This window comes from Lutra lutra, chromosome 6, assembly GCF_902655055.1.
Source record: "Lutra lutra chromosome 6, mLutLut1.2, whole genome shotgun sequence".
Classification (NCBI taxonomy): domain Eukaryota; kingdom Metazoa; phylum Chordata; class Mammalia; order Carnivora; family Mustelidae; genus Lutra; species Lutra lutra.
The window spans coordinates 77,218,831-77,235,598 of record NC_062283.1 but is presented as its reverse complement, the minus strand read 5'-3'; the positions used below and the strand labels follow the sequence as shown (position 1 = coordinate 77,235,598).

Here is a 16,768-nt window from a genome sequence, read left to right as displayed (position 1 = left end):
ACAGTGTTTGTCTTTCTCTGACTGACTTATTTCATTTAACATAATGTTCTCACGGGCTATCCATGTTGTCACAAATGGCAGGATTTCCTTCTTTTTTATGGTTGAATAAAATTCCATTGTACATATGTACCACAGCCCAGTTTTCCATCCATCTGTCAAATAGACACATAGGTTGTCCCCATGTCTTGGCTACTGTCAATAATTCTGGTGTATGCATGAGGGTGCAAATACCTTCTTGATGTAGTGTTTTTCTTTCCTTTGGGCCTATTCCCAGAAATGGAATTGCTGGGTGATATAGTAGTTCTATTTTTTTTTTTTAAGATTTTATTTATTTATTTGACAGAGAGAGATCACAAGTAGATGGAGAGGCAGGCAGAGAGAGAGAGAGAGGGAAGCAGGCTCCCTGCTGAGCAGAGAGCCCGATGCGGGGGCGGGCCTCGATCCCAGGACCCTGAGATCATGACCTGAGCCGAAGGCAGCGGCTTAACCCACTGAGCCACCCAGGCGCCCAGTAGTTCTATTTTTAATTCTTTAAGGAATCTCCATACTGTTTCCCATAGGGGTCGCCCCAATGTATAAGCCTACCAGCAGCTTGCAAGTGTTCCCTTTTATACATGTCTACACCAATACTTGCTATTTCTTATCTTTTTTATAACAGTCATTCTAACAAGCATGGTGTGACATCTCATTGTGGTTTTGATTTGAATTTCTTAAATGATACACTTTTTTAAAAGATTTTATTTATTTATTTATTTATTTATTTATTTATTTATTTATTTGAGAGAGGGAGAGAGAGAGCAGATGTGCGCATTGAGGGACGGGCAGAGGGAGAGAGAGAATCCCAAGCAGGCTCCACGCTGTGCATGGAGCCCAATGTAGGACTTGATTTCAAGATCCTGAGATTGTGACCTGAGCCGAAATCAAGAGTCAGACACTAAACTGACTGAGCCATCCAGGCACCCAGTACACTTGTTTTATAGTGAGGATCTTTGAAAAGATTGGAGGGCTAGTTGTACTGTGTGGTCCCATCCTCAAGAGTATGGTGAATTTCATGAGTTCTCCAGCTAGGCAGTACCAGACTATCTCAAGCCTTCCCTCCAGGGCTGCCTGCGGCTTAAGGTCTGTTCTGTGGCCCTGAAGTTCTATCCCTCCCTTGATAGTCAAGGAAGACCTGGGTTATATAAATCTTGACTTAGGTTTGAACTATTTAAGTAGAGTAAGACAATTATTACTGATTGATTTTTTTTTCTTTCAGATAGTCAAGAATCAAAAACTTAATACTGGGGCATGCTAATTCAAATAAAATAAAAAAGAAATACTTTAACCATGCAAAATAAAGAAGACAAATATAAAATTTTGAATCTTGAAACTTTAAATGGAAAATACTTAAAATACATAACCAGCTGAGTAATATCATATTTAAGTTACTTATATAGAACAAAGTAATTTTAATTTTTCCCAATTTTAAAACATAGAATTTGAAGCAAAGGAAAGACATTTCTTTTTTTATAGGTGTATATAAATTGAAAAGCTTTTTATCAGTTTTACTGACATACAACTGACTGTAAACTCTTATATTTAAATATGAAGTATATGAGTGAATGAGTTTCCACATATGTATCAATCATTATCACTGATTTAATTAACATTTTCCAAAAAGTTTCATCAAGTTCCTTTGCAATCTCTTCTCTCTGTCTGGAGTTCCAAGTACATGTACGTTAAAACTTTTATATTGTCCTACTGAACCTGAAGATTCAGTTCGATTTTCTTCAATCTTTTTTCTTTCTGTTCTTCAGATAAAGGAATTTTTATTAACCTATCCTCAAGTTTACTGACCTTTTGCTATTTCCACTATACGCTGGAACTCCTCCAGTGAAATTTTCCAGGTATTACATCTTTTAGTGCTGAAATTTTCATTCGGCTCTGCTTTTAACAATTTCTATTTCTCTGCTGAGATTTTTCTCTTTTCATTCATTTCTTCTTTTCCAGTTTTCTCTCCTCCACAGCTCCCCTCTTTCCCTGTCTTCTTTTTGTGGTTCTGAAGTCAGGTAAAGATGGCGACGGTGCCACTGGAAGGCCAGCGGCTGCCCTCTACAAGCTTGCCTTCGGGGCAAAGTCATTAGAGGACGAGAACTGAGACCCTCTCCGTCGTGAGGATTGCACAGTCACATTTTGATTCCTTACCACATTCTGCTTGGTCTTATTTATTCTCAGCCTTTTCAGGTAGTTGGGGTTTTTGTTGTTGTTGTTGTGCTCCCCAGGGAAGGATCAGTTGTAGGGGGTTAACACCATCAGAGCAGAACCAGTACTCCTCAAAACACTTATTTTTATTTTTTGAAGATTTTATTTATTTATCTGAGAGAGAGAGAGAAAGTACAAGCAGCAGGAATGGCAGGGGGCTAGAGAGAGAGAGAGAGAGAGAGAGAGAGAGATGCAGACTCCCTGCTGAGCAGGGCCCATATACAGGGCTCAGTCCCAGAACCCTGGGATCATGAACCGAGCCGAAGGCAGACACTTAACTGATTGAGCCACTCAGGCACCCCTATTTTTGTTTTATAAAACACCTTTTTGGCGGATGAAATAGAAGTATGATGCAAAGAGCTAGAATTTGATAAAACATGGCTACCTGAAGCTTTAAGCACGTTTGTTCAGCCTCAAAGCAGTTTTTGGTGAAAGATCTGAGGCCTTTGAGGGCTTATTTAACAGTAATAGCACCAAGTTAGGTTGAAATGGCCATCTAGCAATGGGTTTCAGGTGGTCATTTGGTTGTACCTGACACTTCTCAGTTCTGCTTCTGGACATATGTCTAATGAATTGCGTTATTGCAATTTTCCACACCTACATCAATTCATCTGTATGGCATCTAAGCAAAGAGAATAGTGTTCTTAAGGGCTCTTAACAAGGATATGAGAGATGTTTAAAGCTCTGTCCTAAAGACCTGATAATATTTTAGCAATGATGTGTGAAGTGTTTCAATAGTGTTTCTTATTGACTCCAGTGGCCTTAAGAAAATCTGATGCTGGGGCGGCTGCACGGCTCAGTCATAAGTGTAACCATCCTACTTCAGGTCATGATCTCAGGATCCTGGGATGGAGCCTTGAGTCCTGGTTCACGCTCAGCAGGGAGTCTGCTTCCCTCTCTCCCTCTGCACCCCCCACCCCCGCTTGTGCGCTCTCTCAAATAAATACAATAAAATAAACCACCTGATTTTGCTTTCTATTTTCATAATTATTAATTAGCCTACCACGGAGCAAAGTTTAAATACCAAGTAATGAAAGGAAGAATTGGCCCCATCTTTTTTTTTTTTTTTTTTACTTTATTTATTTTTTAGTAGTCTCTACACTCAACATAGGGCTTGAACTCACAACCCTGAGATCAAGAGTTGTTTGCTCTTCTGACTGAGCCAGCCAGGCGCCCCTCAATCAATTCTTTTTAAAACGTTTTTCATTCAACAAAATGGCATCAGTATTTAGCAGTATAGTGGATACTTAATAAATAGTCATTATGAAGCAACTCCAAGAATAATGGAATGACTCTGAGTGCCTCTGGTGGTCACAGGAAATTTTACAGGGCTTGTGTGGGGTTTTTAGTTCACAGATTTCCTTGGAGTAGGACTGAATGGTTCTAGCAAAGAGCTAGCAGCATGACTCCCGAAGTTCTTCGAGCGCCATTATTCTGTCGCTCAGGCTTCGGGCTTACGGCCTCCTGGAGTTCATTGCAGACGCCAACCTTTCCTGCAAGGCCAGCTGCTTTTTATGGTCAGAGGAGATAAACAGAGGCTCAATAGGGGATCTATTTCTGGCCCTTGAAAGGGCCTCTGTGTCGCTGGGTAGGGGGGAAATGATCCAACCGCCTCCGTGGAATGCCTGGAAGATTTCTTGGGGCTGTCCTCTGCATACTGGCACTTCCTGTACCCATTCGAAATAGCAGATCGGCTAAGAGAAACCAGCTTTAAAATGTCCGAAGGTATGCAATCCCGTCTAACTCAGCAAACCAAAATTCTAATTTGGCAAGCCAGTATGTGTGAATTCAATGTTGAATTACTGCCCAGGCTAAGAAGCATTTTAATTTAGGGTCACAATTACCACTCAGTGATTGCTCATAACATTTCTCTGGGTCAAGAGTGATTTGCTTGAGGGAAGGGAGAAGGGAGTTTCCATTCATTGGATACTACTTTGGGCATCCTGTAAGAACAGTATCCACAGTATATTTATTTCCATTGTGCAGTTGTTAAGGCAAAGTGTAACTTTATGAAACTGTGAAGGAGGTTTTTAACGGCTATAGTTTTATTACCTATTACTGTTCGTATAATATGCTACAGTGCTAGAGATCTGGTTCCCGCATATTCAAGGAAAGGAACTCGGCTGCAGTAAGGTGGAGCCCCTGGTCCAAGGCCACAGCACCCACAAACAGGTAGTAGAATCCAGGCCTCTTTACACGACCCAGATCATCATCTTTATGTGTGTGAGTTTCTTGGTGGCAAAAGAAGCATTAAGGAAAAAGACCTTTTCGGGATGTCTGGGGGGCTTAGTCGGTTAAGTGTCTGCCTTCCGGTTAGGCTCCCTGCTCAGTGGGGAGCCTACTTCTCCCTCTGCCTGCCGCTTCCCCAGCTCTCTCTCACTTTCTCTCTCTCTCATAAATAAATAGAATATTTATAAGAAAAAAATATCTCCTCCTTCATAATGATTTTTATTAATGCAAAGAAATAGCCTCAAGTTGGTAAATCATACATCTTTTAGATATTTTTCACTATTATCCATTGATTATACAAAAATGCACTCTGTAAAAGGAGACAGAAAAATTTGATCCCAGCTCTGGGTAATGAATGTGCCACCCCAATGATCTTTTCAAAGAGATGGGATCTACTTGTATTGCTATTTAACTGCTTAGACTTATTTAAATTAATTAGGATCCCCATCTCCGCAAACAGAAGGGTACAGCACAGGTGACCTCAGGTTCTGGAAGGTCAGGCAACTTTCTAGGTTTAATGTAAAATGTTGCTGCCATCGTGCTGTAACAAGCAATTACACATTTTCTAGAAGGAAAACAGAACTTGTATCAAATGGGTTGTTCACTTAGAGAAGAATTCCCTGCATCCAGGAACTAGGTTTTCCTGGGGTGCAGGGGAGGTGGAGTGGGTTTTCCAAATGGAAGCCTGGGGTACTCCATAGATTGCACTATGGCTAAGCTTAGGTCCTGTCTTAGGGCTGACCAGAAACTGTCTCAGGTTCCCAGAGAATTCCAAATAGGAAAGGGGAAAGTGTTTTTTTACTCCTTCAAAAGTATTTGCTGACCCATTGATCTCAATATTTCAGACAGTGTTCTAGTTACTAAGGCACCGTCTACCGGGCATTTTAATCCTGCAACTACCCTTCCAGGTAAGCATATTCTAAATTTACAGATGAGGAATTTGAGGTGCAAAGAGGTTAAGTAACCTCTCCTAGTTCCCTGAACTAAAAAGCAGAGCCTAAATTTGTAACTTGTCTGAGTCCAATGTCTGTCTGTGTTCTATTATGCCTGGCATCCATATAGATATCATATATATGTGATATCTTATGTATATCATATATATATCTATATGCACACATACATATCCTGTAAGTAGATAATTGAGAAATATATTAAAAGTAGCGGTAGTTTACTGAAAACTGAAATTTAATTGAGTGTCTTGCATTCAGTCTGATAACTGTTGGGTGATAGGCTCCTCATGGCCGGCAAGGAGGCGACAAGATGTATCAAGTTACTCTAATTTTATTTCATGTTGGATTAGGACCCACCATATGATTTAATTTATCTGAATTACCTCATTAAAGGACTTAGCTCCAAAGATGGTCTCATTTTGAGGTGCTGGGAGTTAGGATTTTGGCATATGAATTCTGGGGAAACAGTTAAGCCCATAGAAGGGTCATACGACAAGAGTGTGACCTAAATCCAATGGCTGAAGTGAATACACCACAGGTAAAGCAATGCCAAAGATTGCTGGCAACCCCCAGACACTAGGGAGAGGCACGAAACAGTCTTCCTCAGGGCCTCCAGAAAGAACCAACACTGCCAATGTTTTAACATTGAACTTTGGTCTCCACAATTATGAAAGAATACATTTTGTCGTCTTATGGCATCCAGCTTGTGGTAGTTGTTACGCTAACCCTGGGAAACAAATACAAAGTGCCTCGTTCAGGAGTGCTTTGCAAAGAATGCTCAACAGAGGAGGCCGTGTCCCTTGTGATATGGCCAAGAGGGTATTCTGCAGAAGATGCTGGGCCTGAGGGCCATGGAGGAGGAGTCTGGGTGGAAGAGGAGAAGGTAGGGAACCAGCCTGTGCAAAGGCACAGGGCCCTGACATGGCCTGTCCGGGTTGGAGAAATGCTAGAACTGAATAATTTGAACTAACTTTAAAAATAGGTTGCACAGATCTAAATTTAATTGCTGAAAGAAACCTTAGAGGTTGCACCTCAATCGTCATTGTAGACTGACATCTGGATAGGTATGTGACTAACTTAATATCACCAACCAAATTAGTCAAAGAATTCAAGGCAGGAATCCATTGTTGAAACTCTTGCCAGGCCCTGTCTCTACTGGACCAGTATTGGAGCCTGGTCTTTTCCTAAACGCATGTGCAGTATATTTTTATAATACAGCAGGGGCTCAATACATGTTTACTGAAAAAAATAATTAAGGGAATAAATAATATCAAATAGATTTTCAATGAATGAATAAGTCAAAGAGAATGTAATTGGCATTATACTGTGTGCTTGCAGATACAAATTTTCATCAGAGTGTGCATACTGATCTTCTGTATTCTGTGAGGTTTCCCCAAAACACACCACAGTGACACAACACAATCCACTTTCCAAAGAAAGCATACCCTGATTTTCTGTTCATTCTTGTTTCTCTAGTCAGAATCTAGTGCAGAAATGACTTCAGTAAATCTTTCCAAACTTACTTACATTCAAGTAATTGTGCCATTGTTAGATTTTACCTTTTCATTTCTTTAAATTCCAAATGTACTGCAAAAAAGACAAGAGTCTTCTCTTTTAAAAACTTTTATTAGGCAATGCTGGATGACGTTGCCTGATGGATCACACGCCCCCTGTGAGTAATCAGCACTTCACAGGAATCCGTACAAGTGCTCACACAGTGACAATAAAACTAGCTGATTCCCGTTACAGTTTTCATCCAAGTAGAGAGTCATTATATCCTTCCATGAGATCTGATCTCACAATTAAGATTACCCTTCCATTCTAAACCAACCAACCAAAAACATTAAAAAAAAAAAAAAGAAAAAGCCCAACCACAACAAAAGGCCATAGGGACATACCAAAAGTCCAGAATTAGACTCCAGAATATCACAAGGTATCCATCTTTGGAAAGATTTGCCCCTAAAATTTGTGTGATCTGACACTTGGGTTGTTTTTACTGTCAGCCGCAAGTGAGATTGTATTTGCTAAGAGGAGCAGTACAATGACACGTATCCACTGACAATTCTTGAGGTAATAGATTTTTAAATTTTACTGCTTAAAAAAAAAAAAAATCTGTTAATTTTCAGGTCCTGTCCAGCAGGACATATCTGTTGGCAGGAAGATTCTTTTCCTCTTTTTTTTTTTTTTTGTCAAATATGTACACATATTTTCATATACAACCTGTGTCTTTGTCTTTTCTAAGCACACGATTTATTTTAATTTTCATCATACATTCATCAGGAAAAGTTGAGTGATATACTATAGTACATATAGAATACAATAGACCCAGCTTTTTATATAAAGCTAACACAAAAGGCAAAGACCAAGAAGAGTACAATAACATTATACAAAGTATCTTGGTATTGATAAAGCCCACTGTGAATGCATAATTACATGTAAATAGCAAACACCATGATTCTTCAGGATCTGTATGGAAGTGGATTACAAATAACACATTGCCAAAGATGAATTGTAGGAAACAGATCTAATTCCTGCAGTTCCATATATTTACTTTTATTTTTAATGCCTTTTGTAAAGTATTTTGTCCTCATTGAAGCCATAAAGACTGACAGCCTTTCCAACTTCCATTTTAAATTTTAATAATCAGCATTCTTTTTTTGCAGTTTAAAAGTACATTTCAATGATAGTGGCTTCAAATTATGGTGTTTAATATCCTTTTTAAAAAATTCTTTAGCTTAAAAATAAACACTGAACTTCAGAAAAAAATATTGGCTAACCTGCTATTCCAGAGATAATAGAGTGGGTTAAGCTAGCAAAGGCAGCCTATATGTACCTCTAAAGTGTACTGTCTCATCAGCACTTTAAATATAAGGGCCAAGGAACACTCACAAAAAGTATATGGCTCTTTAGGTAAGAATTAAAGTCAAGTGAAAAAAAATAAGGCACTAATAACATATGTAAGTGTTACATACTCTCATCACACAAAGCACCATATATAGAAGGTTAAAGAAGTATACATTAGTGCTATTGGAAAATGGGAATAAACCCAGTTTCCCTAACTTTTATTCCCCAATTCCTTCCTTTCTTTTCAGTAATTAATGTATAAACATTAAAATGGTAGGAGAAATTATATAGTATACTAAAAATCACAATTTGTGGAACCAACAGCATGAAACAATCATTTGGAAATAAGTTGACTACTCTAATGTAAGAAATTACAGTCTTCGAATACTCCCTATTTTCCAACATTTTCACTTTAATGAAATTTGTTTCTTTCCAAATTTTCTTTCAGGGATTTCTGCATAATATTATTATCTATTTCTACTGCCTTTTTAAAAAAATATATTGAAAATAGTTTTCTCCAGTTTTATAAATACTAAAGTTAATAGTATGACCAATGAAATGTAGAAAAAGTCAAAAAATAAAATCACATATATATTTTCCGGTATCATTAAAAAAAGAAAATCTCTTTTCAGCCAGGCTCAAATATTGTAATTTATATTATCTGGAAATTGTTTACAAATTTTACAGAAAACAAAAAATATACAATATAATGAAATAATGGAAAAGATCGGGTATAAACCACTAGGGAGAGGCATTCATTTTAAAATTAAGAAATTTCTTCTCTTTTGCTATTGTTCATGAGAATATAATTAAAACGGGACATATTCTGATAATTCATATAGGAAACAATTTTACCTTAGAATTGTAATTTCTGAATCTGATAACAGATTCTGATCTGATAACAGATTAAAGACTCAAATGTATTTATTTTTAGCATTTTACACTCTGTGAAAAAAAGAATGTGAATCATTTAATTGTCCCATAGTTTTGCAATAGGTATACATGTATATAAATATATTTGTTTCATGAATATATCTTATGCCCAATTTTGTTTAAACTAAAAATGAAACAGCTAACCATTGTGGTTTCTTTATAATGTGTTAACAATACTTTAATCACACTATTTTTGTGTTCCTTCTACACAAAATTAATTCTGTGATCTCTCAGAATTTACTACTTACTAATAATTGATTTCAAATACGCAACAAGATTGTCAGTTTTTACATTAAAAATCTGTAGGTTGTTCTTGTTAAGGTAAATGGTAATGTGTATATATATATATATATATACCAATTACTGTTCTAGATGTCGTAAGAAATACAATGTTGGTTTACTCTTTTCAATGCCATATACAGAATTTTAATTATGGTGAAAATGCTCAAATAACAAAATTAAGGTATTGCCATATGGAACTTAAAAAAACAGCCCTTAGGGAAAAGGCTTGTAGTCAGCTGATAAAAACTCATGATAATTTATCTAGAATTTTCTTAATAAAGCATGCTAATGTTCTGCAAACTAAAAATGTTCAAATATATTATATAAAATATTTAGATAGTGTTTACTTGAAAGAATCAGTAAAATTATATTTGGGCATAGAGGAAGTAATACATTGAAGAAATATTATTTTCAAGAATTTGACAGGATTATTGAGACTATTTCCCTACCTGGGGCATAAAGTGAACACCTAACAGCTTTCCAGGAAACTGATGACCAACAGCAGTTAGTCAGCTATAAGAATAAATCTGAAATGACATGATTTCAGCAAATTCTGGAGCCCTTTAACACCCAAGTTGGACTTTCCCTTGGATTTTTCCATAACATATACCAAACTTATGCTAAATATATCTTGAGTGTTACTTATACCTAATTGTATCTGAACATGTTGAACATTTGCTGATGACAGATGGTGTCTCTAGAATAAGGCTAATGTCAGTTACATTCAATGTTACTACTTTATATTATCAAAATGTCTAATAATGTTCACAGAGTATGAATCCATAGTCAAATCTTATATACAAATGCTACACTACACTACAAATCCACCCCAAGTCCAAACTATAGGACTTTTTGGTGACACAAAGACCCAAAACCAGACATGTGGCCATTTTGGATGAATCATGAATGACTTGGGATCAGACTGGAGAATATCCACACGTGCTTTCTGTCCAACTAATATGCAAACACAACACTCACTTTACAATACTCATGAAGCCATTTCTGAAGCTTGGTCTTAGAGTACTATTAGGTTCTCTGATCCAACTGACATCTTCTTGTTCATTTTATTTCTTGTCAGAGGGCAAGGATTCTCCAACACCTATCAAGAAAAGGGGCAGCATTCCAGGTACTCCTCACACATTTCAATTTACAAAGTAAGCCAAGGTAAATTATGTTCACTACCAGAGCCAAATTATGGAGTCCTTTCAGTATTTGAATTTCATCTAGTTAGTCAACAAGTTAATGGCGAAACGGAATTTAATCCACAGTTGGCCAAGACAGGAATGAGGACAGAAGAGGGAAAAGGCAAGAAAGCAGGAATTGGGTGTTGAAGTACATGGTCATTACTTCAAAAACAGGGAAGAAAGTCATTTAATATTAATGATAAAACAGAGTGACAAAAATATGGGATAAACTTGAAAAATGCAATGTTTTCTATGCCAATAAATCTGTATAATCTAAGTGATATGGAATTAAATATACCTAATTAAATTTCTTTTATAAGCTAAAAGAAGATGGCAAAAAAAAAGGCAGTGGCAATATTTCGTGTATTTAAAAAAATAACTTTTGCCTTTCAGGTCATACAGTTACTCTCAAAACAGTCACTTTTTTTAGCTAAAAAAAAAAAGAATATAGTTGATGATACACATAGTTACATGCTTCTACCACTGGCACTTATATACAGGGATCTAAAGTATGTGCTATATGATGGCTTCAGGTAAGGCTCCAAACAGACAATTAATTACAAGTCTCACATTACGTGACTCTCTGCTTCTTGGATTTGGATAGAGTCAGCTAAAATAGGACTCCTGGAACAGGGATGTGCAGTACTGTAGTCCCACATAACAGGTGTCTATCAAATGATTATTAGCCCTATCCTCAAAACCAGAGTTATAAAGGAGTTCTATCGCATTTCTCTTTTAAAGATTTGCATCATTGATTTGCACCGAAAAGGTAACATTTCACAATCCTGAAGACTCCCCAGTTTTTGGAACTCTGATTTTGTTCAGACCATGTATTAATGCTTCTCTAAAGTTATTTCAGTTTCATTACATAATTGTAGATGTGTAATTTAAAAATTGGATTTTGCAACTTTTCCAGAGGAAGAAGAAAATATCATATTTAAACTATAAGAATTTTAAAAAATACTGTTCAGACTGGCTGTTGGTGATAGTTTTGATTTACTATGTTTCTAGCCAGTGGCACTCCTTTTATAGATTTCATGAAAAATGAAAATGCAGTTAAAATGAAGTAGAAATGGTAACTTAATATTTTAAACATTCTAGTTAGGTTATTTGGTATCATTTACTAATTACTTGTTATGTTTAAGCTCCTGATATCAGTTTTTAGAATTACTATAATTTCAGAAACTCAGCTACATTTTGGGGGGGTATGTTTTACTTGTTCTAAATTTTAGGCTCTGATTTCCACACACCCCCCCATCCCAAATTTAGAGGCGACATATATTTATTAATACTGCTTTCTACTGTCTCCATCATAATATATGTAACCTCTTCTTTAATTCTGTTGATTACTTAAATGGCACAAGTATTTTAAAGTGCATTATTGAATTTTAAGGCTCTCTTTATAATAGACACTAACACCAAACAATAAAGCCAACTGCAAGAAAAATTACTTTCAGTGACTGGGATAGATTTCAGCTATAGATATGAAAAGATAAGCACGTAATCCAATGTGATGACTCACATTAAGGCATATGTGCAGTTTTCTCCTGAAATTAAAAAATAAAGTGGTTTTTGGCATGATTTAAAAAAAAAATCGCACTTAAGGAAGCCTACCAATCAATCTCCTTTAGGCACTAGCTTTTTCTATAATTATAAATTTAACAGGCAGCCTGAGGTCTAATGTTACAAACAACTGCAATGTTTAACAAGGGGGGAGCTGGATCGATGTCTTGGCAAACGTACTTGAATTTGACAGAAGCTCAGGAAGGAACACCGATGTTTTGCACATGCCAGAGCAAGCTTTTCACCTGTCCCGTTCCTCCTCCTCTTTTGCAGTGAAGAGGAGCTAATTAGAGTTATCAGGGGAGTGGAGAAAAACCACACTGGGGAGAATCACCAGGGAATGGAGGAGGTGACAGGGGTTGGATGGTATTTTAGGGGAGCCAGGGGTTGTATGTGTGGTAGGATTGAATAATAAAGGCTCAGCTGGGGGATTGGGCCTTAAGAGCTGGGGGCTTGGGTGGCAGAGGACAGGGAATTTCCAGACAGGCACAGCCAAGCAAGCACAACGAAAGAGAACAGGTTGTGATCGGATTGTGTTTAGTAATCTTTGATGGTTTTCCTGTCTGTTCTGCCTGTAGGATAAATAGCACCTAGCAGAAACTCAAGGTGGTGGCAACAGGTTGTTGCTTGTACCAAAAGGTTGGACCCCCTCTCCTCTTAGTGCCACATGCAGAAGGTCTTAGGGAACTTCTGGGACTCGTAAAATGAATGTTTCACGTGATTCCAAATTTCTAAGCATCCCAACAAACTACCAGACCTTACAAATAGTAAAATTTATTTTTTGTAGATAATTCTTAATTTCCAACATAATGGTTTCCTATTTTTCACAATGACATAATTAAGTTTGTGGTGCAACATGCATGAACATGGATAGTGTTGAAAAAAAGTGACAAACATTACCAGTTTAGCTATTTGCTTTAAATTCCTCAAGTTTAAAAACAAGGCAACCCAAATATCAGTGTATCTCACAGACCTCTTATAGACTATCTCACATTATCTTAGAAATATCTCGTTGCATTTTATTTTTATTGGAATAAGATGGACTTTCCTTTATACATTTTGGCCACACATTTATTTGGCTAACCAAGCAGGGGGGGGATTATCCTGCAAAAGATGCTTTTCTTTAAAAAACTCCTACATAAAACTCCTAGATAATCTTTCTTTTTCCCAAGAAAGGATCTGAAATATAGTATCTCTATGATCTAATTCACTGAAAATACATTAAAATTGTATTACAAATATCTTATAAAAAACAAATTTTAAAAGTTATGGAAATGTGTACATAAAGTAATAAAAATATATGTAAAAGATCTTCACTGATGCGTTGAAACAGAGAAGTAAAAACAATCTCGATGCCCATTCAATAGGGACTAATGAAGTAAAGTATAGTCCCACAATGGAATATGTAGTAATTTACAAAAGAATGAGGTAAATCTATTTAAACACTTATGGGAAGGTGTCTACTAATGTATAATAAAACGAAAAAATAGTCACAGGACATTAAGACTACTGTCCTATTTGTATAAAACTAATACACATGGACATATACAAACACACTTGTATATATGCACAAAGTTTCTAGAAGGACATATATCAAAACATTAACAGTGGTTACCCCTAGAAAATAAGGGGTGGGCTAGAGCAGTTGAATTTGCATTTTATAATTCTATATGGTTTGATTTTTTAAAAGGAGTATATATTACATTTACAATAAAAATGACAAGCTTTGGATAGAACAATATTTATTTTATGTGTGCATTTCTTTTTCTAAAGTAGCTTTTAGAATTTATCCCAAAAGTTACTAGTGTTTTACTTTCCATGTTGGCACTAACATATAAATAATCTTTCTTATTTTCTTCTTTCTTTTTAAGATCTTGATGACGCTTAGTAAAAACATTCACAAATTATTACTTTAAGTCATTATCGGGAAAGGCCTAATATATACCAACTTTGAAAGATAAAAATGTATACATTAATTAAAAAAATCTATGCAATAGAAAAATGAAAATCCTGTGCAACACTGTGACAGTATCTCAAGCATTGATGACAGAACCTTTGACGATGACAGACGCCATTTTGTAATTGGAAAATTGGAACGTTTCCAAATAATATAAAGGTATCTCCAAAAGATAAGTTATTCAAAGGAAGGAATAAAAATCCCTGAGTAAGTCAAAGACAAGATACACAATAACCTAAGAAAATAGATTATCTAAGACCAGAGAGTATATTATTTAGCTACTTGGTTTATATGTATGTGGAGTTCGTGTTTATATGCAGCTATGGAAATAGTAGATACATGTGTATGTAGACTGACAAATACATATCCATACACATATCATACATAAACATATCCACTAGATTTAGAGTTCATTGCACTCACATATTGTTGAACTAATACCTAAGTCCAGAAAAACATGAATTTACGAAAATTAAGCACTCTCATGACAGACTTACATGGATTTAGGATAGAAATTTTCATTCTCTTGTTTTAATACTAGAGCACAAAGAATAGGCACTGAAAAATGTTTGTTGGATGGATGGATGAGTGGTAAGATGAATCTGTGAAATTAGAGCATCTCTTCTCCTTGCATTGTCATGTTTAGAAACATGCCATCGGAGAACCATAAATGGCACGCCCTCCTCTAACTGAATGTAGACGAGTCCAGAAACTTCAGCACAGCCATTCTGAGTGTGATCCAGAAAGAACAGACGCTCACTATCCTTGCAAGTAACCTTCACTAGCGTGGACTTTTGTGGTCTGATAAAGATGATAAATGTTTTTCTTTGGAGCCCAACAAGACAAACTATCCATGTTAATGCATGTTTTATCACAGAATTTATTACCATTCAGATAAGGCTGCTGAAAAATAAATGCTACATCTATGCAGATAGCTCATCTTAAGGATTTGGAGACAAGTGGAAACTTCAGGCTTCTTAGTGCTCTTTACGTCCATTCTGCTGATGAACTTCCATGATGAAAACAAAGGAATAGTTTGTTAAATTTAGTTGCTTTTCTTTTTCTTATTTTAAAGACGTCTCAGTTTGGTAAAACTTCCTGAAGATATTTCCTTCATTTTTCCAAAAGTTGTTTCTATTTTAGATAAACCCATGAACACAAAAAGCTGTGTTTTTAAATTACCCCATCCATAAGAAGATATCAGCATATTTGATAGTCTTTGAGCAGTAAACATAAGAAAAACCCTTCAAAACTGTATTTTTTTTTAAATGAAAATCTTGGGGACAGATAAAAAGATAGAAGAGAGAGAGAGAGAAAGAGAGAAGAGGTAAGAGGGTAGGATTTCCAAAACTATCACAAATTGACCTAAAGCAGAATTACTGGTAATTACAAGTTGATTAAAAAATTAGCAGAACAGTGATTGTTTAAAGGCTTAAGCAGTTCTTGCTACAGCAAATTTGTTTTTTAAATTAACTAGTCCCGTCTGAAGGATTTGTTCATTTAGTAAAACATGGATGCCAAAACATAAAAAATCTGAAAAGACTAAACGTCTGGTCTTGAGCAACCTACCAGTTTCGTCACTTAATAAAGTTTGATGATCCTCGAGGTGACCTTGCACAAATTTCTGGTGTGTGTGCCTGTGTGTGAGACAGAGAGACAGCAAGGAATCGAAAGGGCCAACATCAAAATAGCCTGTTGTCTACATTGGCTTTAATTCAGTACATTACCAAAATACGCCCAGAAAGGAACGATCATCTTTAAATATGTCTATGAAAATGTGGAAAAATAGCGTAGAGGCATAGAACTCGACAAGTACAAGATTATTGGACCTAGTTTTAATACAGATACTTATACACACACACTCACACCCCTGCACAGATACACGTCAGTAACTCATGATTCTTCTCATTAGTTTTGTTTCACTAGTTCCCTTTTGAGCAGTGAGATTTTTAACAATTAAAGCATCCGAAGGATGAAGGAATTATACTGCTCCGGCCACAGATAAAAACAGGTGCATATGGTGAGCCTCTGTCTTCTGAAAAGTGGCCTTGCTTGTTTGTACAGGTGGGATGATTTCCGCTATTCACACCAAGTCTCAGAAGAGGGCCTGGAAGGAGGTTTAGGTATAAAGACTGTCCAAACAACGCTCAGGAGAGGCATGCTCAGACAATTCTGAGGATACCTGGTTCTTAATGAAAATATTTTCTTCCAAAAACCAGTAAGAAGGTCAGAGTTATGATACAGATATTTATAGTCTATGAAAGTGACCATTTTTGAAAAGCAGCAAACTGTATAAGGAAAGGAGTCAGGACACCATGGAGGGAGTGCACTGGAGCGAGAGGCACTGTGGCCTGCAGACAACCACGGGGCGGGGCGGGGCGGGGGGGGGGCAGGGGGTGGGACGGGACTCAGTGTTTTTCAAGACATGAGTCTCAGATGAGTGTGCCATTCTGTGTGGCTCCTACCCGGACCAGCTTCGTTCCACGAAATCATCCGCATTTTACCAGTGCATTCCTGTCCGTGATCGCTTTCTCTGTTTTTTACAAAGGCAATAGATAGGAAATACAAATAAACCTGAGGATAAA

At 36.6% G+C, this 16,768-nt stretch overlaps 1 protein-coding gene across 1 annotated transcript in view; it reads right to left on the bottom strand.

The window, feature by feature from the left end:
• Positions 1-7,027: 7,027 nt before the first annotated feature.
• Positions 7,028-16,768, bottom strand: part of RNF217 (ring finger protein 217) — a 142,252-nt gene continuing 132,511 nt past the window's right edge. Inside the window, exon 6 of the mRNA XM_047733357.1 lies at positions 7,028-16,757. Coding sequence (XP_047589313.1) covers positions 16,684-16,757 — 74 coding nt within the window. The 3' untranslated portion in view covers positions 7,028-16,683. The remainder of the gene's footprint in view (positions 16,758-16,768) is intronic.